This window comes from Mastigoproctus giganteus, chromosome 4 (assembly GCF_048544385.1).
Source record: "Mastigoproctus giganteus isolate SK-2022 chromosome 4, ASM4854438v1, whole genome shotgun sequence".
Classification (NCBI taxonomy): Eukaryota; Metazoa; Arthropoda; class Arachnida; order Uropygi; family Thelyphonidae; genus Mastigoproctus; species Mastigoproctus giganteus.
In genome coordinates this window covers 71,200,229-71,224,393 of record NC_143578.1, presented here as the reverse complement: position 1 = coordinate 71,224,393, position 24,165 = coordinate 71,200,229, and the positions used below count along the sequence as shown (strand labels likewise).

The 24,165-nt window shown below is 36.4% G+C and overlaps 1 protein-coding gene across 1 annotated transcript in view; it reads left to right on the top strand.

Annotated features, from left to right (window-relative positions):
* LOC150086824 (F-box DNA helicase 1-like) overlaps window positions 1-24,165 on the top strand; it is a 501,907-nt gene that overhangs the window by 111,209 nt on the left and 366,533 nt on the right. Inside the window, exon 6 of the mRNA XM_090371598.1 lies at window positions 22,010-22,129. Coding sequence (XP_090227724.1) covers window positions 22,010-22,129 — 120 coding nt within the window. The remainder of the gene's footprint in view (window positions 1-22,009; window positions 22,130-24,165) is intronic.

Genomic DNA, 24,165 nt, shown 5'->3' with positions numbered 1-24,165 from the left:
AGAATGGTCAATGCCCATCTCTTATGGTATTTAGAATCGAACGACCTTCTCTCCCGCTTTCAGTGCGGCTTCCGAAGAAACAGGTCCACACTGGACCACTTAATTAGACTGGAAACATCTATCTGAGATGCTTTCCTAAAAAGAGAACATTTGGTGTCCATCTTCTTTGACGTGGAAAAAGCGTACGACACAACTTGGAGATTTGGTATTTTAAAAGACCTTTACAACCTCGGTCTGAGAGGCCACCTTCCCATTTTTATTAAAAATTTTTTATCCTGCCGTTATTTCCAATTTCGTGTAGGATCCTCCCTTTCGTGGCCTTTTTGCCAAGAGGAGGGGGTACCACAAGGATCTGTCTTAAGTGTTACGCTTTTTGCCATTAAAATAAATTCTATTTCTGAACAACTTCCTCCAACTATAAACAGTGCACTCTATGTCGATGACTTCAGCATATTCTCTCAATCATGCAATATGAGGGTTATTGAGAGACAACTGCAACAAGCTATTGACCGTGTTAACACCTGGGCCACGGCCAATGGTTTCAGGTTCTCACCGGAGAAGACCCTTTGCGTCCATTTTTGTCGCAAACGTAACCTCCACCCCGAACCTGAATTACGACTTGGACAAAGCACCATTCCAGTTGTATCAGAGGCGAAATTCCTGGGACTCATTTTTGACAAAAAGTTGACATTTGTTCAACACATTCGTCAGCTACGTACAAAGTGTACGAGAGGGCTTAACATCCTCCGCTCTCTCTCTTCTACCTCTTGGGGTGCAGACCGATGCACTCTCCTACGTCTGTACCGTGCACTTGTACGTTCAAAATTAGATTATGGGTCTCAGGTGTATGCATCTGCTAGAAATAGGGCTGTTCGTTGGCTTGACCCCATCCATCACCAAGCCATTCGTATCGCTACTGGTGCATTCAGAACATCACCTGTCCAAAGTCTGTATGTCGAAGCAAATGAACCATCCTTGTCGCTTTGACGAATGCAGTTGTCTCTACAATATGCCTTCAAGCTGAAGTCCCTGCCGGATCATCCCACGTGGAAATCCGTCTTCGAGCCACGATGGGAAAATCTCTATAACACACGACGGACCGCCAATCGCCCTTTCGGCATTCGTGTTCAAGAGCTACTCAATGAGCTTAACATCTCGGTAGACAGGGTTGCTCGATCACCAAAGGAGCCCCTTCCACCCTGGCATGCACACACACCATCATGTGACTTCTCGCTGAAGGCTGCGATGAAGTCTAATACTCCGTCTTCTGTCTACCTTCAGCTCCATTCACAACACCGTGCAGAACACTCTGACTTCTTGCCAGTCTACACAGACGGCTCGAAGTCAGAATCGTATGTGGGATCTGCTGCTGTCTTTCCAAATAATACCATATCAGAGCAGATACCCCTTGACTGCAGCATTTACACTGCAGAGCTGCATGCCATAGAGTTAGCTCTAGATCACATAAGAAAACACCGTTACCAACGGTGTATTATATATGCCGATTCAATGAGTGCACTACAGGCTTTATCAGCGATGTCACACACCAATCATCCAACCCTGTCCCGAATTCAGCAGATAATATACAATCTCCATACAAGTGGATTCGATATCCTCTTCTGCTGGATCCCCAGTCACATCGGGATTAGAGGAAATGATCTGGCTGACATTGCAGCCAAATCGGCAGCCCTGAGGGATAATCTTGACCTGTTAGTCCCCTATACAGACTACAGGCAAGTGATCCATAGTAACCTACAATCTCAGTGGCAAGATTCGTGGCATCGACTGATTACTACAAACAAACTATGTCGAATTAAGCCTGTGATCCATCCTTGGCGGTCCAGCTTACGCAAGGATCGCAAAGAGGAAGTTGTTCTTACTCGGCTCCGCATAGGACACTGTCATTTGACACACTCCTTTTTGCTGAGGGCTGATGACCCTCCTATGTGCGAGCATTGTGACACCGTTTTATCCGTCCAACACCGTTTTATCCGTCCAACCCATGCTGTGTCTGAACTATAACTGCAGACTTGTCTAGATGATCTGCATTGCTTCTTTAACCAGTGACTCCATTATTTTCCCTGGAATAGAAGTTAAACTGACAAGTCTGTAATTACTCGTGTCACCCTTCAACCCTCCCCCTTTGTGAATTGGGGACACTTACACATCTCCAGTCCAAGGAAGCTTCATAATTGTGGCTAAGGGTTTGCTTACTTCCTTTGTTGCCTCCTTTAATATAACTGTAAAGATCCCATCCACCCCAGGTTCCTTTCTTATGTTCAGTTTCAACAATTTCTCCTCCACTTTGCTCTTAGTTATTACAAAACCATTTAGCTCCCTGCTAGAGTTTGATAAACATCTGGCCTCCACTTCCCTGCAGGCCTCCTTATGTGTGAATGTAGATGCAAAAAATACCCATTCAGTTTGTCAGCAACCTCAGTAGGTTCATCAACAATCAAACTGTTGATATCAAGTAGACCAATCTGATTCATCCCCTTCCTTCTAGAGTTTACATAAGTAAAGAATTATTTGCTGTTTTTCTTTGCATCCTTTTTCAAAGATTTCTCATAATCTGTCCTTGCTTGCCTAACCTCCTTTGTGACTTGATTACATATTAGCTTTTATCTACCATAGTCTTCTGTGTTACCTGATAATTTATCTGCATCCCATGCAGTTTTCTTCTCAGCCACAAGTCTCATCAGTTCATCTGCCCTTTTTTAGGCCTAAACCTTGTGCTAAATATTTCTTAGTTGGGATAAAAAACCTAGTAACTTGCAAGATTACTTTCTTGAATGCTTCCCATTTAGAATTGCTATTGTCAACATTATCAGTTGATCTCATTGTATAGAATATAAAAACTCTCTGAGACCACTGTAGTCACCTTTACATAAGTAAAAACCCTTCCCTTTATCCCTGATGGTAGTTACATCTTTAAGTAAATCCCACATCAGAACACTGTGATCATAGCCACCCAGTGGTTCCTTTATGTGCAGATTCTTAATGCATGAAGAATCACTGTGATAATCAAATCAAGAACATAAGTACCTCTAGTTGCCTCTCTAACATGCTACTGCTATAGAAAACAATACAATCATCCAATAAATCCACAAAAGCCTTGCTAGTGTGCAAGTGACCAAACCAAAAGTTCCAGTCTATATCTGGGAAGTTAAAATCCCCCATTATAAGACACTCTGTCCATCTGTCGTTGTGGAAGGTGATAGGTTGAATAAATTTAAGGAGGTACTGGACAGGCATTTGGAGGGAAAGGTGTGATTTTTTTTTTTTTTTTTTTGGCTGATGCTGCATAAGCTCATACACATGCTTTCTTGCCTCACATGCCACTACTACTACTACTCTGATCTACTGCCCCACTCTATTTCTCTGTATAATTGTTCATTGTACTCATCAGAGTCATTAGGCCTATAACAAACTCCTAGCCTCATTTTTGCTTTCCGAATGCTTATGTTACATCAGACTGACTCAACATTGTACTGTCCATCTATGTCAACTGGATGAACTTCCTTAGATTTTGTGTTTCTTAAATAACAGCATAATCCTTCCTCCTTTTTTATACTCTCTATCCTTTCTGTGCACATTGTACTCCCCCAATTCCAGTTCTGAATCCCTTATATCTGAGTGGCACCACCTCTCTGATATCTGAACAATATCCTACTTGGATGTCTTAATCAGCAATTCAAATTCATCAAATTTATTTACTATACTCTTAGCATTGGTGGACATGCAAGTATACATGCACCTGTCTTACTCTTAGTTACTCTAACACAGCCCATATATTTACTTGTTTCATGACCCCCCCCCCCGCCAGCAGTTCCTGAAATCCCCAGCAACTGGCTTTCCTGGCTGCTGCTCATTCCAATAGAATCAGTACCAGAACCAGAGACTTACATGTAGTATTCCAGATGTGTCCTAAACACTGCCTCATACAATGTGATGACCTCTTTCTCCTTGCTGGCAGTGTTCCCACATATCATTGACAGAATCCCATATGCTGTTCTAGCAGTCTGTTTGTACAGCTCAGAGAATTTAATGTCAGAATGTACAATTACCCCTAGTTCTTTTTCTTTATCAGCTGCCTTCAGGTTGATTCTTCTTCCTCCACCCAAATGGTGTTATTCTGGGATTATTGCTACCTAAATGCAGTGCTACCTTGCATCTCTCATTTCATGTTTCATCCCATTTGCTTAGTTTATCTAAATCTGCGGTTCCCAACTGGTGGTTTGCAAACCCCTGTGAGTCCACAAAAATGTTCCGGGGGGGGGGGGGGGGGTTTGCACTAAAAATTCTGAAATGGCATCTGCTTAAATTTACATTGGTATATTTTTGTAAATTACAAAATATATCTAATAATAAACAATTAAGTAAAATAAAATTAAATGTAAAGTAAAGAATTGCTAACAAAAGAAACCTCATCTCCCATAGTTCCTTATGCAATAATTAGTGTACTGTCTTACAGTATATCGTGTTAAATAAATGTTTTCCATACTAAATTATTTTTTCCTCAAAAACCATTGTTATGTATAGTTACTTAATAATAATTTTTATTATAGTAAAAATTCAGAACTGTTACATGATTTCAGAGAATCTAGGTTTAGTGGTTCACAATAAAAATATTATGTTGAAAGGAGTTTTTGTGATAAAAAACATTACGTTGAAAGGGGTTTGCAAGTCAAACAAGGTTGCGAACCACTGATCTAGATCATCTTGAAGTAGTATGCCCTAATTACTGTCATTAACCGCTCCACCAAATCTTGTAACCTGCCTGATCTGGTAACTTGTCCCTAATGCCCCATTGCTCCAGTTTATATAACAATCCTACTTGTGTTATAATTCACATTGAAACCAAAGTATACAATATCAAAATTATTCTTTGCATCCAGTTGCTTTGTGACTTTGCAGTAGCTTATCAGATTCATGAGGCACAATCTCCCTTTAAGAAACCCGTGCTATAATTGGTTTAATGTTCTATTCCTGTCAAGATAATCTTGCATTACCTCTAAACTGTTGACTCCATTTTCCTAACAAACTCCTACCCTCATTTTTGCTTTTGCAATGCTTATGTCACACCAAACTGACTCAACATTGCATTGTCCATCTATGTCAACTGGATGCACTTCCTTAGATTTTGTGTTTCTTAACTAACAGCATAACCCCCTCCTCCCTTCCTATCCTCTCTATCCTTTCTGTACACATTGTACTCACCAAATTCCAATTCTGCATCCCTTATATCTGAGTGGCACCACGTCTCTGATATCCCAACAATATCTGCCTTGGATGTCTTAACCAGCACTTCAAATTCATCAAATTTGTTTACTATACTCCTAGCATTGATGTATATGCAAGTATACATGTACCTGTTCTTACTCTAACGCAGCCCATGTATTTACTTGTTTCATGATAACTTCTAACAGTCTTGAAAATCCTAAGCATCTTGCTTTCCGGGCTGCTGCCCATTCCAATAGAAGCTGTGCAAGAATCACTTTCACCTCTGCCTATTGCTACTGTTAATCTATTTGTCTGTGAATCCCCCCCAAACTAACAGTTTTTTGACCCACCTAACACTGCATCGATAGCATCAAGAAATATTCTTGCACCCCTTTTATTTGAGTGTATCCCATCCCTGTAGAAACAGTCTTTTCTGTTAACAAGCACAGACGATGCTGAGAACAATTCTACCCCGTGAGCCTTTCACAATCTCTCTAGGGCCGAATTGATTGACAAAGCTCTCATTATATACTCCCTCCTATCATGATTGTGGAGAATTGCAGAATCTTTCAAATTAACTTGCAACTTTTTTTTTAAACATTGATCTGTACTTGCTAAGTAAGTCCGCAGATCTCCTAATCTCAATATAATATCATACTTTGTGGCCTTAAAAGATATCTGCTCTACAACATTATCAGCTTTTTCCCCTGGCAGACACCCTGATCCTGTTCCAACTGTCCTTTTTGCACAATATATATCCTGTCTTCCTGACAATAGAGGCACCAACAATAACTAGCTCCTGTTGGACCAGCATATTCTGCCCTGAAGATTGCCATTGTGTTGCCTGATGCACACATGAGTGAACTCTGGCATTGAGTTGGGCAGCTGAGAGCTTCATGGATCCCCCATTTTAATTCCTTTGAGGTCATCTACCCTACTCTTTGAACTCTCATAGATGCCCATCAGAAACCTGAGTTAGTGCCTAATTTCTTGACACACTGTGCACCTAGCACACACAAAGCTATCCTCTTTGGCTAGATCATGCCCTGTTCCAGAAAGGAACAGGATGTTCTGCAAACATTTCACAAGTTGCACATTTTTTTAGGCTGTGATGCTGTGGAGAATTTCCCCCTTCGGTTCTCCCCCCGAACCACAGCACTCCCCCTACTTTGTGCGCATTGCTTTGCTGTCTGGGGCATGATATCCGTTTAAATATGATTTAATTAATTATCAATGAAAATTAATAAGGTTAATAAATTTAATTGATTATTTGACTATACCAGACTATACTTGACTATACAATGTTATACTAAGCATAATGCAGTGATATGTATTATGCTATCTAGCTTTATGTTATACTTTACCTTACTCTGTCAATTTCGAGATATATGCTATAAAAATGTAACGAACACGATGTTAAATTAATTATATCCAAAATACAAAAGTTATATTATTAAATATAAGTTGTATTATTATTTTCTATAGTTATATAAAAGTTGTATTTAGTTATATCTAAATACAAAAGATATACATCAAAAAGTGATTAAAACCTTCAAACTACTTATATATTACAATTAAAACCCTACTAATCTTCTGCTCTACTTGTTACATGTTACGATATTTGTGCTGAAACTCTGATACAATAGAGGTGTGGGTAATGAGCCGTAACTTTCAAAATCGCTAGCTAAATTTAAAAAATAAATTAGCAAATGCTACCAAACCTATTTAATATATTTGTAAAATACAAATTAATGTGTTAATTAATAAAAAAAATACGATAAAATTATGAAAGAAAAACTTGTCTTTCGCAGGAGCTCAAGAAGTCCTCATTCCAAGAATTCCAAGAATTTTCACATTCTTGAAATGCTGTTTCAAAAATGTGAAAACACTTGCATTTAAATACAGGAACAATAAAAAACACCATGGATGACCTGTGCTCATTTTGATGAGTATTTAAGAGCTCTAGAGTCAAAGATGACATGAGAAAATAGAAAAATTCTTTTATTTGTTGATAACTGCCCTGCTCATTCAAAAAACAATGAGCACTTAATGTCCATGTGGAGATCTTCCCTTGGGATTCCATGTTAGTTTTGCATCCAGTGGATTAGAGAGTGATCAAAGTTTGTCAAAACTTCTTAAATTGAATAGTAACTTGTGATGAAACCTGTGTTTTACACTATGATCCAGTGACAAAAACAAGTCAAATGAGTGGGAGCATTTTGGTTCTTCAAGACCTTGAGCTTCTTGTTCGGCTGACAAACAAATGGTTTTTGTATTTTTTGACATAAAAGGCATTCGTGTTACACATTTTATGTCTCGTGGAACAACTATGAATAAGGAAGCATACTGTGAAGTTCTCCAAGTCAAACTTCGCCTTGCCATTTGTGAGAAACATCAAGAACTTTCTGGTGTTAAGTTGTTTCTCCATCAAGACAATGTCAGGCCCCATATAGCTAATATTGTGCAGACAGTGATCACTGCCACAGGTGCCAAGGTCCTGCCGCATCCACCTTATTTACTGGACTCACTATCATGACTGATAGTGAGTCTGAACAAGATGAGCCTGTTGTACTAACATTCCGAGATGCAGTGATCGGCTTCTTTTCACTGCAGCAATTCATTCATAGTGTGCTTGATGTTCCTGAGTCAATGTTGAAATGAGTTAGGGAAATTGATTTATTTTGTATGAAGCTGTCCCCAAAATATTTGAAGCAGTCTTCTCTGGATAGCTACTTGAAAAAATTATGAGAATTTTTTAGTTATTTTTTTTGTACCACTTATAATTATTGTAATTGATTTTTATCATTCTCATTATCTTTCTTCTTATTGCACCCTTGTTATAATTTTGAAATCTTATTAAATTACGACTAATAAACATTGTTTTGCATTAAATGATAATTTTTATTCTTGATAGTTTTCCTACACATATATGTATCTTTTAATTTTTATTTGTGTAGTTAATATTTCATACCCTTAGGTCATTTTCCCTTCTAAGAAGTTTCCTTCGTAAAAAGTTATAGACCTCCGGTCCCTTGGAAAACTTCTTATCCAGGTTCTACTGTGTGTGTGTGTGTGTGTGTGTGTGTGTGTGTGTGTGTGTGTGTGTGTGTGTGTGTGTGTGTGTGTGTGTGTGTGTGTGTACACAAAACTTTAACTAAATATACAAGAAGATGCAATAGAATAAAAAGAAAATTTGTAGAGCAAACATTAGTGGTTGCAATGCATTATCCACTACATCATGCTGCTTATAATAAATAAAAATAAATGGAATTTTTATATGGTTTACCATGTTAAAATAAATTTGAGCCACGTTAAAAATTTCGCTCTACTGGTTTACCATGCTACTGGCATTTTTGGGAGGATTGAGATAAAGGGTATTGCCAAAGGAATGCTCCTAAAATAATTTAGAAAAAGCCAATTTATACAATACTAAATAGAAATTTTAGAATATGTCAATTAGTTGAAATTTATCAGCTCCCTGAAGATAGAATCAGGTCTAAATTATGTGAAATCACTAAAAACAAAGATGAAAACCAACTACAACACTTCGCCAACAAAATGAAAATAAATAAATAAAATAGACTGACCATTATCTCCCATCTTTACAGAGGACCACAATGTCAATAATGGTCAGAAAATCACTGCATTTCAAACATTAGACAAATCCATGCATCGCCTTGATACACCGATCAAACCATAATTGCAATGGATTTGAATAATGGCATTTATTCAGTGAAAAATTATAATAGACCAGATCCTATATGGCAATACCATGCCACTGTCAAAGTCACTGTTAAATTAAAATATATAGAAAACATTAGGCTATAAATGGCAGTATTGAGTGCAGCATTAGCATATCAACTGTATGATCTTTGCTCTACAAATCTTCTTTTTATTGTATTTCTATCTTGTATATTTAGTTAAAGTTTTCAATTTATTTTACATGGTCAGTAGTGAGACCCTCTCCCCCCTTCCCTTTTGTCTTATTATGTATGGGTTTATTTTTACTTTTCGCTCTACTGGTTTACCATGCTACTGGCATTTCTTTCATTTATTTTAAGTTATACTAGGGGGCTTCAACCCCTGCTTGCTATGCTACTTCTTTTGATAAAATAAAATAAATTAAAATACTTATAGAAGCTTTCGACACTGTGTGTGTCTCTCTTCCTCAGCTATGAAAACATAAAAACGTTACATATGGAAATCAAGAATGGTACTGCGTGGTCATGCTAGATAAACAAAGCGAGTGCACGAGGTTTATCTAGCATGACCACGCTAAAACAGAAGCTTGTTTTTACTGCAGTAAAACAAGCTTCCGTTATGTATTTTAGGATTTGTTACATATTACCACGTAACCTGCATCCCTTTTCTCCCACTGGCTGAATAAATATCACTAGGATGAAAATTATTTTAATGTATAGAATGTAAATTAAAGTAGGACAGTAAGAAGGATGAGTGCTGCAAAAAGCAAATAAAACTGAAACACGTAAAAAAAAACAAAAGTGAGAAAAAAATGAGAAAAAGGATAACATTGGAAAGAATACGTACCTAAAAATTTTGAATATTTTAAATAAAAGGCAAATGTACCATAAATTTATATGCTAATAAACAACAAATTTAGACTGGTACTCTCATGATAATGCTGAGGTTAAATACTGTGAAATATCATGATAATGATACCGTAAACTATCCACGGCAAAATAAATAAATGAAAAACCAAAAACAGTGGACAAACAACCACTGAGTCCCATATTGTCAGATGGCTACAAGACAACAATGGTCTTGGAAATTACTGTACATCGAATGTACAAGTCCTTGCAGTGAATATTGACTGACAAACTGATGCCAGCCCATCAGTACATAAACCTGCAGCACAGTGGCCCTAATGCAGTAAAGAAATAAAAACAAAAAATTAAGTGACTTTTTCTTATCTATACACTAGATAAAATTCCCTATTACAATAAAATTCCATATTACAATAACATCTCTCTTCCTCCCAAGGCCCTACTTATAGAACAGCTATTATAAACCTGGTTTACCCAAGTGGAATCTTACTGTATTAGTACTTCCTTTTTCATCCTCATATATATTTTTGTTAATTCTTATTTTTTCCACTTGCCAAGCTATTAGATTACTTGAGGGAAGGGAAAGGAAAGCACCATTTTTATATTTTTAGTTTTAATAGCTATTATACTACTCCCCCTCCTGTAATGTGTGTGATATACATCTAGTCCTACTATAATGTAGCTCATAGTAGAATAGAACTGCACACCTTATAGATGATCCTGCTCAGATATCAAACAAACTGAATGAGTATTTTGCATCTACATTCACACGTGAGGAGTTATTAAGGTTTGAAAATGGCAGAAGGTTATCAAATTGTAGCAAGATACTTAATGATTTTGTAATAACTGAGAGCAAAGTGGAAGAGAAATTGTTGAAGTTAAACGTGAGAAAAGCACCTGGGGTGAATGGGATCTATCCAGTTATATTAAAGGAGGCGGCAAAGCAACTAAGCAAACCCTTAGCCATAATTATGAGAGCATCCTTGGACTCGGGGGAGGTTCCCACGGACTGGAGATGTGCAAATGTATCCCCAATTCACAAAGGGGGATCGAAGAGTGACACGAGTAATTACAGACCAGTTAGTTTAACTTCTGTTCCTGGTAAAATAATGGAGTCGCTGGTTAAAGATGCATTGCAGGATCATCTAGACAAGACTGCAGCAATAATTCAGACACAGCATGGGTTTGTTAAGGGAAAGTCTTGTCTGACAAATTTGATAGGATATTATGATGTGGTTACAAAGGAACTGGATGCAAAAAATAATTTGGATATCATATATTTGGATTTCAGGAAAGCTTTTGACACTGTTGCGCATGGAAGACTATTGTACAAATTAGAGCAGAATGGTATTAAGGGTAAGTTGCTACAGTGGATAAAAGGATGGTTAAGTGCGAGAAGACAGAGGGTGGTAATCAATGGGTGTTGCTCTTCTTGGACTAATGTTATTAGTGGAGTCCCACAGGGTTCAGTGTTAGGTCCACTGTATATTTTGTATATTGTATATTGTTTTGTATATTTATCAATGATATTGATGAAGGTATATCAGGCTTAATGTCAAAGTTTGCAGATGATACAAAGGTTGGCAGGGTTGTTAATGACAGTAATGGCAGTGTGCTACTGCAACAGGATCTAAATAATTTGGGCAGATGGGCTAAGAAGTGGCAACTGAAGTTTAACCTTGACAAATGCAAAGTACTGCATATGGGTAGAAGTAACCCCAGAGAAACGTACCAACTGTGTGGTACTACACTTAAGGTGGTAGAAAATGAAAAAGACCTGGGAGTAATTGTACAGGCAGATATGAAGTTTTCTGAGCAATATAGACAGGCTGCCAGGGCAGGTCATGTGGTTTTGTCAATGATATATAGGAATTTTGCTAGCAGGGAAAAGGAGGTGATTATCCCTCTGTATAAGGCAATGGTCAGGCCACGCCTTGAGTACTGCGTACAGGTCTGGAGGCCTCATTTTAGGAAGGATGTAGATTTACTTGAGCGTGTACAGAGAAGGGCAACAAGATTGGTGAGGGGAATGAAGGGATCCTCTTACCAAGAGAGGCTTAAGTTCTGCAAATTGCAGTGGCTGGAGACTAGGCACCTGCGCAGTGATCTGATTGAGATATATAAGGCCTTGAATGGGTTGAGCATGCTGAATTCTTATGGGATCCTTCCACTTGTTCAGATTACGAACCTAAGGGGGCATAAATTCAAATTAAGAAAAGACAGATGTAGAATAGATGTGTGGAAATTTGCCTTTAGCCAGCGGGTGGTTAATTGCTGGAACAAACTTCCATCTGTCGTTGTGGAAGTTGATAGGTTGAATAAATTTAAGGAGGAACTGGACAGGCATTTGGAGGGAATGGTGTGATTTTTTTTTTTTTTTTTGGCTGATGCTGCATAAGCTCATACATTTGCTTTCTTGCATCACATGCCACTACTACTACTACCTATATGGCAAGCACGTTTTCATATAACAATCATGGATAGGTTTCATAAAAGTTATAATTTGTTAATAATTTGCTTTCCCCATTTTCAGACTTATTTTGGTCAGTACATGTTATGCTGTAATTGGTAAATAATATTAAAATTTATTGAAATATAACATACACGAGCAGTATTGTTTTGTTTTTGCTGTCTAAATTTTCTATCAGAGGAAGGGGAAAAATCTTGTATTTGTTTTTTTTTTTAAAACAAAGCATGCTTTTTTCTCTCTCTCTCTCTCTCTCTATATATATATATATATATTTATTTTATTTTTTTTTAACCTTAATATATATATATATTAATATTAAGGTAGAAAGTTTGTATTAATATATTGAATAAAGTATGCATAAATGGATGTGAAAATTACACAAAGTGCCAGAAACTAGAAGGGTGAGGATAGTAGAAAAGGAAGTGTAGTAGATATGGGAAAGAATGTTAATATCCTAAAAGTTATGATGAATTAAGAAAATTATGGGCTGAATTAAAAAGCCAATAGAAGGTAGGTGAACTGTAAAGTAAAATTAAAACAGTAAAATACAAATAAAAAAATAAAAAGTAAAAAGTGGTAAAGCTGTCATTAGATGTGGTGGGGGGGGGACATATTTAAATAAAGATCGAATATAGGTAAAGCAAATATGCAGAATCTGATGTCAGCTGAAGCAAATATTGATACATGGTCAGGTATTTCATCAGTGGAACTACACCTGACCACGTATCAGGAACTGCGTTTCTATACTTGTCTCTAGTAGTAGAAGAAAGGTGAAAAGCCAAAAGGGAACAAAAATGTAATTAGCACATTCTTATACAGTATGGACAAGGTAGTCCCAATGCAGTGTCATTTATTAAGGCAAAAATAAGTAATTTTGTGTAGGATTTAAAAGCTGTAATTTTGTGGATATTGGAATTCAATAATTTGGAACAAGCACGTGGTATAGGGTGAGGTATTAAATTGAGGATAGGGTAGGGAAACAGGAGTATTTAAATACATATATATGTATTTAAATACTCCTGTAAAATAGCAGTAGAAGTAGGATAGTAGGAATGTTCGTATCACCCTCGTATACACTAATAGTTTTACAAATGGGAAGAACTGTAGAAAAGATAGCAGAAAGATATATATATATATATATATATATATCTCCTCCCCCGAAAATAAATATGTAACCACTTATCAGATTGTCCAGTTTTTTTATTTTGAGCATGCAGCTTCTTTTGGTGGCTGAATACATGTTGAAAACCAATTTTGTCTGAACTTTAAAAACTTCTATTTTTATTTGAATATTTAATGCTTTCTTGGATTTAAAAAAAATTTTTTTTTTCACTTATTGTTTCCAGTAAAGGTAGAAACATTATATAAATTTTACACACAAAATATAATCTTTGCAATGAGAGAATCCCATCTATAGCCAACAAGGCCTATTCAGCATGATCTGTTTTCTGGGATTTGCCATGAATTCCCTGCAGTGGATTTTGGAGTGAATCACAGGTGTTAGACTTTTTATTGCTAATTGTATTGCCTCCTTTCTGTTTATATTTTGTGTGTTAATTTTACGTTAAGTTACTCTTGTTTTTTTATTTATTTTATTCACAAAATTTTTGTAATTCCATACCAAATCTCATATTTGATTATAGTTATACACTGACTGTTTATCTTTTGAGTAAACTTCATTACCTGTAACTGATGTAAGCCTTTTCAGCACCTTGCTATCCAGGGGTGAAATGGTTATCTCAAATTGAATAAATAAATAGAATTAAATTGAATATAAACTGTGTACCAAACAGTAATTTACAGGAACAACATTAAGAATAATATCCTATTTTATATTATAAATGTAGAAAATTGATGTACACATATATACGAGGGGTGTTCATTTAGTTCGCAGACTGGTGCAAGATTTTGTTTACCATGCGAACTGTCCATAACTGCCACTAGAGGCACTTTCTCTGATCACTACTGAGCAGACCCTGTGTGCGCATGTCAGTACTTGTCGAGCTACTGTTGCGTGAAGAGTTTTTTTTTTTAGCTGTATATCACTGACAATCATTTTGAAGCAAACATCACGTCAGACATAAATTGAACAGTGATATGTGATTCGTTATTGTGTTAGATTATTGGGGCTTAAATTCATCGGAAACAGTTAAAGAGATGAATGAAGCATATGGTAATGAGTGGCTTGGTAGGACTGCCATATTTAAATGGCACAAGTGATTCAGTGAAGGCCGTGAGTCTGTTGCAGATGACCCAAGACCTTGTCAGCCTTCCTCATCAGCAAATCGCAAAAGCCCAGGAAATCTTGTATGAAGACAGGCAAATTTCACTTTGTGAGTTAGCTGTTAGGATGTCCATTTCATATGGTAGTGCTCACAATATTGTGAAAGATCACTTTAAAATGTCGCGAATCTGTGCCCACTGAATTCCACACAATTTGACTCCAAGAACAAAAACAGCGAAGAGTATACTTGTGCAAAGAAATGAGTGATTTTTTCGAAACACAGGGTCAAAACTTCTTAAATTGAATAGTGACTTGTGATGAAACCTGTGTTTTTCACTATGATCCAGCAACAAAAACAACAGTCAAGTGCGTGGAAGCATTTTAATTCTTCAAGACCTCGAGCTTCTTGTTCGGCTGACAAACAAATGGTTTTTGTGTTTTTTTACATAAAAGGTATTCTTATTACACATTTTGTGCCTTGTGGAACAACTATGAATAAGGAAGCATAATGTGAGGTTTTCAGAGTCAAACTTTGCCTTGCCATTTGTGAGAAACATCAAGAACTTTCTGGTGTTAAGTTGTTTCTCCATCAAGACAATGTCAGGCTCTATATAGCTAATATTGTGCAGACAGTGATCACTACCATAGGTGCCAAGGTTCTGCCACATCCACCTTATTTACTGGACTTAGCCCTGTGTGATTTCTTTGTTTCTGCGTCTGAAGAAAGCTCTGAGAGGCAAGCATTTCACGTCCAACAACAATGCTTGCAGAGCCACAATGGGTGCAGTTCACAGTCTTTCGAAAAGTGGCATGCCAGAAGCATTTAATGTGTGGGTACGACAGTGGCAAAAGTGTGTAAAGTTCAAGGGAGAATATTTCAAGGAGGAGAAATCCACAGAAGATTCAGATATTGACAATTAAGATATGATCTTGCACCAGTCTGTGAATTAAATTATCACATCTCATATATTAAGTTGATGATATTTACATTTAATTATATGGTACCACATCATTTTCAAGTGTTCATTTGCTAACTTGCAGGGTAAAATGAAAATGAGCTGCTGAGAAGGTGATTTATTAATAGAAATTAGTCTTCAGTAAATATTCAATATTGTTAGTCTTTGCATAATCTCCTTGAGAGTATAATACTTTGTCTTTATTTATGGATTTATATTAGAACTTTACTTAATTTTGAAACTGTTATACTGAACAGAAATATAAAGAGCAACCCATCTGAAAACATGACATTAACTTAATTGAAAGATGTACAGGGTGGCCAAAAAATAACTTTACAACTTATAATGACTGCCATTTTGGTTTGGTTTGAACCTGACCGTGCATATTTTACCGTTGAGCAGTGTAGACATGGCAAATTTATTATGGAGCACTTAAAGATTCAACAATGCATTCTTATTATTAAAACGTACTATGAAAATCAGTTGTCAGTAATGGTGACCTTCAGAAAATTGCATCCAATTCTTGGCAGAAACAATATGCCTTCCAGACCCACGATTACTTGTTTAGTGGCTAATTTTGCGGAAAGCGGTGCTGTGGCAGATAGACCAAGGTCAGGCCGCATTAGAAGTGCACGCTTAGTGAAGAATATTCAAATCGTGCATGAAAGTGTAGCTGAAGAAGAACCGACAATGTCTTCAAGGCGACGTTCCCAATAAATTGGAATTTAGCGGTTGTCTCTGCAGAATATTCTCAAAAAAGATTTTCATATGTATCCATATAAGAAACAGTTGATTCAAGAACTTCAGCCTTGAGATCATGAATGCTGTCACATCTACAGTAATTCAATCTTACTCGTCTCTAATGAAGACCCAAATTTTTATGAGAAACTCATAATGCGCAACAAAGGCCAATTTCAACCTCAGTGGTTATGTTAACAAACAAAATAGCCACTATTGGGGCACTGAAAATCCACAAGGGATTCATCAGCGGCATTTCATCCTTGCAGAGTGACAGTATGGTGTTATTGGACCTTATTTCTTCGAAGACGCTGCGGGTAACGTTGTAACTGTGAACGGTGACCACTACCATGCCACGATCGAGAACTTTCTGTCACAGCAATTGGATGAACTGAGTTTGGAAAACAGTTTTAGCAAGATGGCGCTACATGTCACACAGCACGAGCCACAATCGAAATTTTGAAGCAGCCAGTCGAACATCGACTGGCTGCCAAGATTGCTAGATTTAACTGCTGCAGACTTTTTTTCTGTAAGGTTATCTTAAAAAACGTGTCTATGCCAACAAGCCACGTTGATTGAACAACTAAAGAACAATATTTGAGGAGCAATAGTTGAAATATCTCCTGAAATTTGTGTAAATGTTATGAGAAATGCTCTTGAAAGAGCTCACATTTGTGTGGCAGCAAGAGGCGGCCATTTGGCCAACATTATATTCTACAAATAATTGCAAGGTCCAAAAGCATTTATGTTAAGATATTTTTTGTTTTGTGTTTGTTATAGGAATTATTTGAAATGAAAGTTGTAAAGTTAATTTTTGGCCACCTTGTATAATATATTGTAGAACACCATACTGTTTTATGATAATTGCTCTATAAAGTGTTTTAAAATAATTCTGTAAAAGAATAAGAGAAGTTTATCTCAATGTAATATGTAGAACACTTCCATATGATACTCTCCAGAAATTAAAACGAAAACAATTAAAAAAATCGAAAATCTTACATTACAGTAAGTAATAATTAAAAATCAATTGAACACAATTAATAGTAAATTTTATTATTTAACGCAATTAAAAATTAAGTAATAAATTAATTTAACAAAAAAAATATTTCAAAACGATTTTCCTTCCTGAAGCTGAGAACGCTTTTCGACCGTATGTCGTGATCACAGGAATGAAAATTACCGAATAGGAGTGAGCGTGAAACTTTAAATAGGGAATATTTCTCTTCATGCATGCATGCATGAAAAAGACCACGAATCGGAGATTAGATGTGGCCGACGAACATTAACAGAATTCTCATGTAATTTAATTTCAACGGTTTCTGCAATTAATAGTCTTGTATAATTATGTTGGACACTAAGTATTTTGGCCTCGTTAAATAAAAAAGTATGTTTTTCATTAACAGTATGAAAGGCTAATTCTGACGTTGCTAAACGAGAAGCACGAACTGAGGTCGCATGTTGATTAACACGAAAATTCAGAGGAAACCACGTAGAACCTTGGTAAGACAAGTCGCAATCACCGCAAGAAATGTATACCAGGTCATTTATTTGTGTTGCAAATGAGAATAGGACTGAGCAGTTGTTCAGTATAGTGTGTAATTTCCGTATTGGCCTGGCTACAATTTTAAATTCGGTATCTTTAATGAATCTGTTAAGTTGTTTATACCACTTTTCAACATATGGGACAGAGATAAAGTATTTTTTCATATTACTATTGTTGGTTGGTGTAGGTTTTTGTAGCCTATCCTTAGCTTGCACCCTAATTCGGTTTATTGTAGCAAGGGAGTAACCCCTGTTTAAGAATCTGCTGGTTAATATTTGTATTTCTGAGCACAAAGCAGATTCCGTCGTTAAATATTTATAAGCATTGAGAAATTGATTAAAGATAATCGATCTTTTGTAGGTGAACAGGTGATAGCTGTTGTAATGCAGAAGCATATCAGTGTTTGTAGGTTTACAATAGATGTTAACTTGGATTTTATTTGAGTCCCGAGTAAGTGTGAAATTTAGAAAATTTAATGACTTAGTATCCGTATTCTCCCTTTCCAATGTAAATTTGAGTCTAGAATTAATATTATTAAAAGCATGTAAAATGTTTGGATAGTGCTGCTATAAGTAATAACTACAACATCATCTAAATACCTCCCATAGTCTGTGATAGAAAAGGTGGCAAATGTATACACTCAATCGTTGAGAGATACATCTCTGAAATTAAGCTGCTTAGACTCAAGCCTATTGGCAAACCAAAAATTTGTTTGTATACTTTGTCTCGAAAGGTGATATAGTTGGCCTCAACTAAGAGTTTAATAAAGTTAAAAATTTCTTTTATAGGAATCTTCATATAATTAATTGGTATAGAGTTATTATTTAACCTATCCCAAAGAATATCTAATGTGTATTGAATGTTTGCATTCATATATATAACGAGGTAACATCTAGTGAGAATAAATTATCATTATCGCCAAGTCTACAGTTCTTAAGGTTATTAAATAATGTATCCTAGTTCTTAATCCCAAATTGTATCACTTGTCTAAAGGGTTTTATAATGCTATATACATGTGTGGCCAAGGATGAAAATGCCAAGTTTCTGTAGGAAACATTTGTCTGAATAGGAAATCCGGTCTTATGTAATTTTACCTGACCGAAAAATGCAGGAATATTGTATGTTCTGGCCTTCAATTCCTTTAACCGAGCCATAGTAATGTAGTCATTTTTTCGATACATGGTTAACGTTTTATTGTATTGATTGACCAAATTGGTAAATAACGCCGGGTCTACTTCAAGATAAGTGAAGCCATATGATACAACTGAATCTAACTTATTAATACAATAATACTCTATAAACTTGATTATATTAATAAGTTAGATTCAGTTGTATTAGACTACTATATTACCTTTCAAGACAAAGTATACAAACAAATTTTTGGCTTGCAATTGGGATTAAGCTTTGAGCGGCTTAATGTCGGAGATCTATCTCTCAAGGCACCTCCGTAGCCAGGTGGGCAGGAGCAGCAGCGGTGTGTAGCACACGCTTCTTGATTAGACTGTGGTTTGAGCCCGTGACCACCAGATACAGAGGATGTGGAAAGGTCAGGGAATGACCACTACATATCCCCGGAGCAATATGGCCTTAGTTGCTAATGCTCCTAAAAACCAAATAAAAAATGTATACACTCAAATGTAAATATACAAATGTATACGTGATATGGGTGTAGAAAAGGCATCAAATGTATACGCTCAACGATTGAGCGTATACATTTGATGCCTTTTCTGCCCCCATATCACATACTATGGGAGGTATTTAGATGATGTTTTAGTTATAACTGATAGTACCTCTATCCAAGGCATTTTACATGCATTTAATAATATTCATTCTAGACTCAAATTCACATTGAAAAGGAAGAATACGGGTACTAAGTCATTAAATGTTCTAAATTTTACACTTACTCAGGACTCAAATAAAATCCAATTTAACATCTATCATAAAACTACAAACACTGGTTTGCTTCTGCATTACAACAGCTATCACCCATTCACCTACAAAAGATCGATTATCTTTAATCAATTTCTCAATGCTTATAAATATTCAACGACGGAATCTGCTTTGTGCTCAGAAATACAAATATTAATCAGTAGATTCTTAAACAGGGGTTTCTCCCTTGCTACAATAAACTGTATTAGGGTACAGGCTAAGGATAGGCTACAAAAAACTACACCAACCAACAATAGTAATACAGTCAGTCCTCGTATAGCACGATATAATTGTTCCTAGAAACCCTCGTGCAATATAAACAACAGGCCCTATGGGAAAAATAGGGTTAGGTGCCGACCACCCAAGATTGAACACACATTTGTAACCAAAACATTACCAAACGCAATAAATAATCGTAATAAAATACGTAAGTATTTTATTACGACTATTACGTAATAAAATATTGCTAATGATTTTGCTTCTATCGTAAGCAAACTTGTTTTTGGTTTGATTTTCTATCCAAACAGATGATAGCTTTTCCATCTCTTCCAATTCTTTTTGTCTTAATCTAATGGATTTTAATTACACTTTGAATTGTTCCTGCTATGAAAGTTTTTTCCTCTGCATTCTTTGTAATTCTCGGCATTGCCTCATTTCGGCCTGTAGCATGTGCAGTATCACATGGTCTTTCATTTCACTCAAAGCGTTTCACAATTTCATATTTTTTCTCGATAGAGGCGGACTGGCCATAAACCTTACCAGGGAAACCCCGTTGGGCCGGAGGCCGGTGTGATTTTGGCCATAAATGCTAGTACGAGGCCACTACAAATTTTCCCGGGTAAGAATTTTTGATCCAGTCCGCCTCTGTTTATCGATATTGCTTTTCTTTTTCTCTCTGAATCTGCAGTGTCTTCACCAGGACCCTTCCTTTTCACACCTTTTAAGTATTTTACTCATTTTTATGGAATAAAGCACAATTACAAAACGAGGAGACACGCTTGATATACATAAACAAAGCTGCGCACGTGTATCAACTGAATAAACAACACCATAAAGGCAGAGATCACTATTAACACCTCGCATTTTACTAAAGCACATTTCTAGGGGTTACTGCCATAAAACAATAAAAACAATTTCCAGTTGCATTCCTGCTGGTGGAATCTGTTATAAACTGGTAGTAAACTCGATCTAATTGCATTTGCGATTATACCAATAGCTGGAATTGTGTTGGTTTTTACATTATTATGGTGAAATGTGTTTCCCCTTCACTGATATAAAAAACATAAATACATTTTCAGAATCTTCTCTTCGTTCCTATCATGTTGCGTTCCGTTGGGGGTGATTCTGCGTTCGACTGCCATTTCTTGTAAACACAAAGGCAAATCATACATAAGCGAATTCGGTTCATGTTATATAAGAGATCGTTCCCCTATTTATAAATCTTGTATGATCGAATTCGTGTAGTGTAAACACGTGTTATACGAGGACTGACTGTATCAAAAATACTTTATTTCTGTGCCATATGTTGAACAGTGGTATAAACAACTTAACAGATTCTTTAAAGATACCGAATTTAAAATTGTAGCCAGGCCAAAACGGAAATTACACACTATACTGAACAATTGCTCAGTTCTTTCCTCGTTTGAAACACAAATAAATGACCTGGTATACATTTCTTGCGGCGATTGCAACTTGGCTTACCAAGGTTCTACACAGTTTCCTCCGAATTTTCGTGTTAATCAACATGCGACCTCAGCTTGTGCTTCTCGTTCAGCAGCATCAGAATTAGCCATTCATGCCATTAATGAAAAACATACATTTTTATTTAACGAGGCCAAAATACTTAGTGTCCAACATAATTATACGAGACTATTAATTGCAGAAACCATTGAAATTAAATTAATTTAATTCTGTTAATGTTTGCCGGCCATATCTAATCTCTGATTTGTGGTCTTTTTCGCATATACGTGAAGACAAATAATCCCTATTTAAGTTTCATGCTCACCCCTATTTGGTAATTTTCATTCCTGTGATCACGACTTATGGTCAAAGTGTTCTCAGCTTCAGGAAGGAAAATTGTTTTAAAATTTTTTCGTTAAATTAATTTTTTACTTAAATTTCTAATTGGTTTAAATTGATTTTTAATTATTTCCTACTATAATGTAAGATTTTTGATTTTTTTTTTTTTTTTAAATTGTTTTCATTTTAATTTCTGGAGAGTGTCATATGGAAGTGTTCTACGTATCATATTGAGGTAAACTGCTTATTCTTTTACAAATATCGATATTAACATAGAACATTTTGAGCATTATAGCTCTGGTTCATACTATCAAAATAATTCTGTGTAACATTTATTTCTAGCTTGCATTATAGAGTATTTTATGCTCTCTACCTGTTTGAAAACAACTGGTCATGCACATCACAATCAGTTACAGTTCTACAAAAGCACATCACAGGACAGCAGAGTATCATAAAATATACGTAAGTAGTGGTTTATCTACTTTTTTGTTTGTTTGAAAATTAAGGCTTTCGAAATAAGTTGCCATTCTGTAGTGTGTTTTGCAAATGATTGACCAGTTTTTCCTTTCTGGAACTCGCATTTGTTGGTGGGGGGGATGCTCTCTTTGTCTAACTTATTATCTAATTAGAGTTACCACAATTCTTTTGCTTATTTTTTTTTGTCTTGTATATCATTAAAATTCATTGAATGGAAATCCCATCCATAATTTTGAACATGGTACACTCTGTCCTACTTCACTTTTTCCACCTCATCTGTGTAGGAGAATGGCATATGCTGATAAATGTGACGTTTTCCTACATAGATGGCAGTGGATGGTACTTAGCTTAAATCCTTCTGAAACCCAGGCCTGCTGTTTTCTGCTTTTTCTACAGGTACTGTTCCAAAATGGCATCTGTAATTCCACCTGGTTTTGTTTTTTTTTTAAACTAGCAACTAGCTAGCATCTTTTCAAGTTTCAACTTTAAATTAACTTAACTTTTATTTATTATATTAAAAGATTCAGAGATTATGTTGTGTCTCCCTTTCCTTAACATATAGTCTATTTTTAAGGTCCCCGGGGAAGGATCATAACTTGCAGGGCCAGCCACAAGCATGTTCAACCGGTTCTGTCGAACATGACTCCGCACTCAAATGTTCTAAATAATAATGTCATCTGCATCTTTTCTGCATTTCTATCAACGAACCTGCTGCCATCTTAATGTATAGTTACCACATTATCGTCACTCCAAGAGCACTTGTGCGAGTCGACCTGAAAATTGCTAGAGGTAGAGCATATAGTTCATTCTCGATGTTGAACATAGGATATTATTTGGCCCCAGGTGCCAAGCGATTGTGACTGAGCAATTTCTCTTTGTGCTTTCACTGCGATTTTCTAAAAGGTGAATTCTAGTTCTCTCTTTTACATTGCTCTCCATAAGAAATCCTTTTATTTAATAGCAGCTATTTTATGAAAAGTACTGGTAGAGTGCAAGGAAGGAAAGTAACCTTTCTTTATTTTTCATAGTTAATAGACTAACCCCTACTAATTTCACTTGGTCATACCAGGCACTGCTCCTGCCTCCCCATGGCGGGCTGGTAACCTTGGCAGAAAAGTTCATCTGCCAAGGGCAAAAAGGAGCCAACGTGGAATACAATATGTTTCCCTCTTTAGAACTGACAAGTTGTCGGCCAGAGATAGAAAATTAGCATGACTCGTCCCAACCAAAGAGTTTAAAAACCATTTCCTCTGCGACCGAGTTTTCTGCATTCTTAATAATGCGCTCATTATCAAAACAGCCTCTTAGTAAGCTATCCCCCTTTCTAATTCAAAAACATTTGGAAAGTTTTGCAGGGCCTCCCAAGATGGTTAAGAAACTGCAATCAGGGGACTTACTTGTAGAAATTGTCAACTGCAGGCATTCTGAAAAACTCTTACAAATGATAAACTGTGCTAAAATTCCAGTGAAAGTAACTCCCCATGCAACCCTAAATACATCTAAGGGTGTTATATCTAATTGGGACTTTTTGAATGTGACAGAGGAAGAAATTATAGAAGAGCTTCAGGAACAAAAAGTAATTGCTATGAAAAGAATTATGATTAAAAAGGACAATATACTCAAACCCACCAGAAATATCATTCTCACCTTTAACAGTCTAAATCTACCCTCATCGGTAAAAGCAGGATATCTACTTTGTTGCATTCGTCCTTACATTCCTAATCCGTTGAGATGCTATAAATGCCAAAAGTATGGCCACTCTCAAACGGCATGTAGAGGGAACCCAGCTTGTCCCAACTGTGGATCCTCCGATCACATTCAAAGTGATTGTTCAGCGAAAGAAATGACCTGTCCCGACTGCAAAGGTAACCATCCTGCTTACTTTAACATGTGTTAGTTGTCTGACGGCACCAGGGGTTTCCCCCATCTCCGCACTCTAAGACATGTGAGAGGTGGAAAATGGAGAAAAAAATTGTGACATACAAAGTTGAAAACAAAGTTAGTTATCAGGATGCAATAAA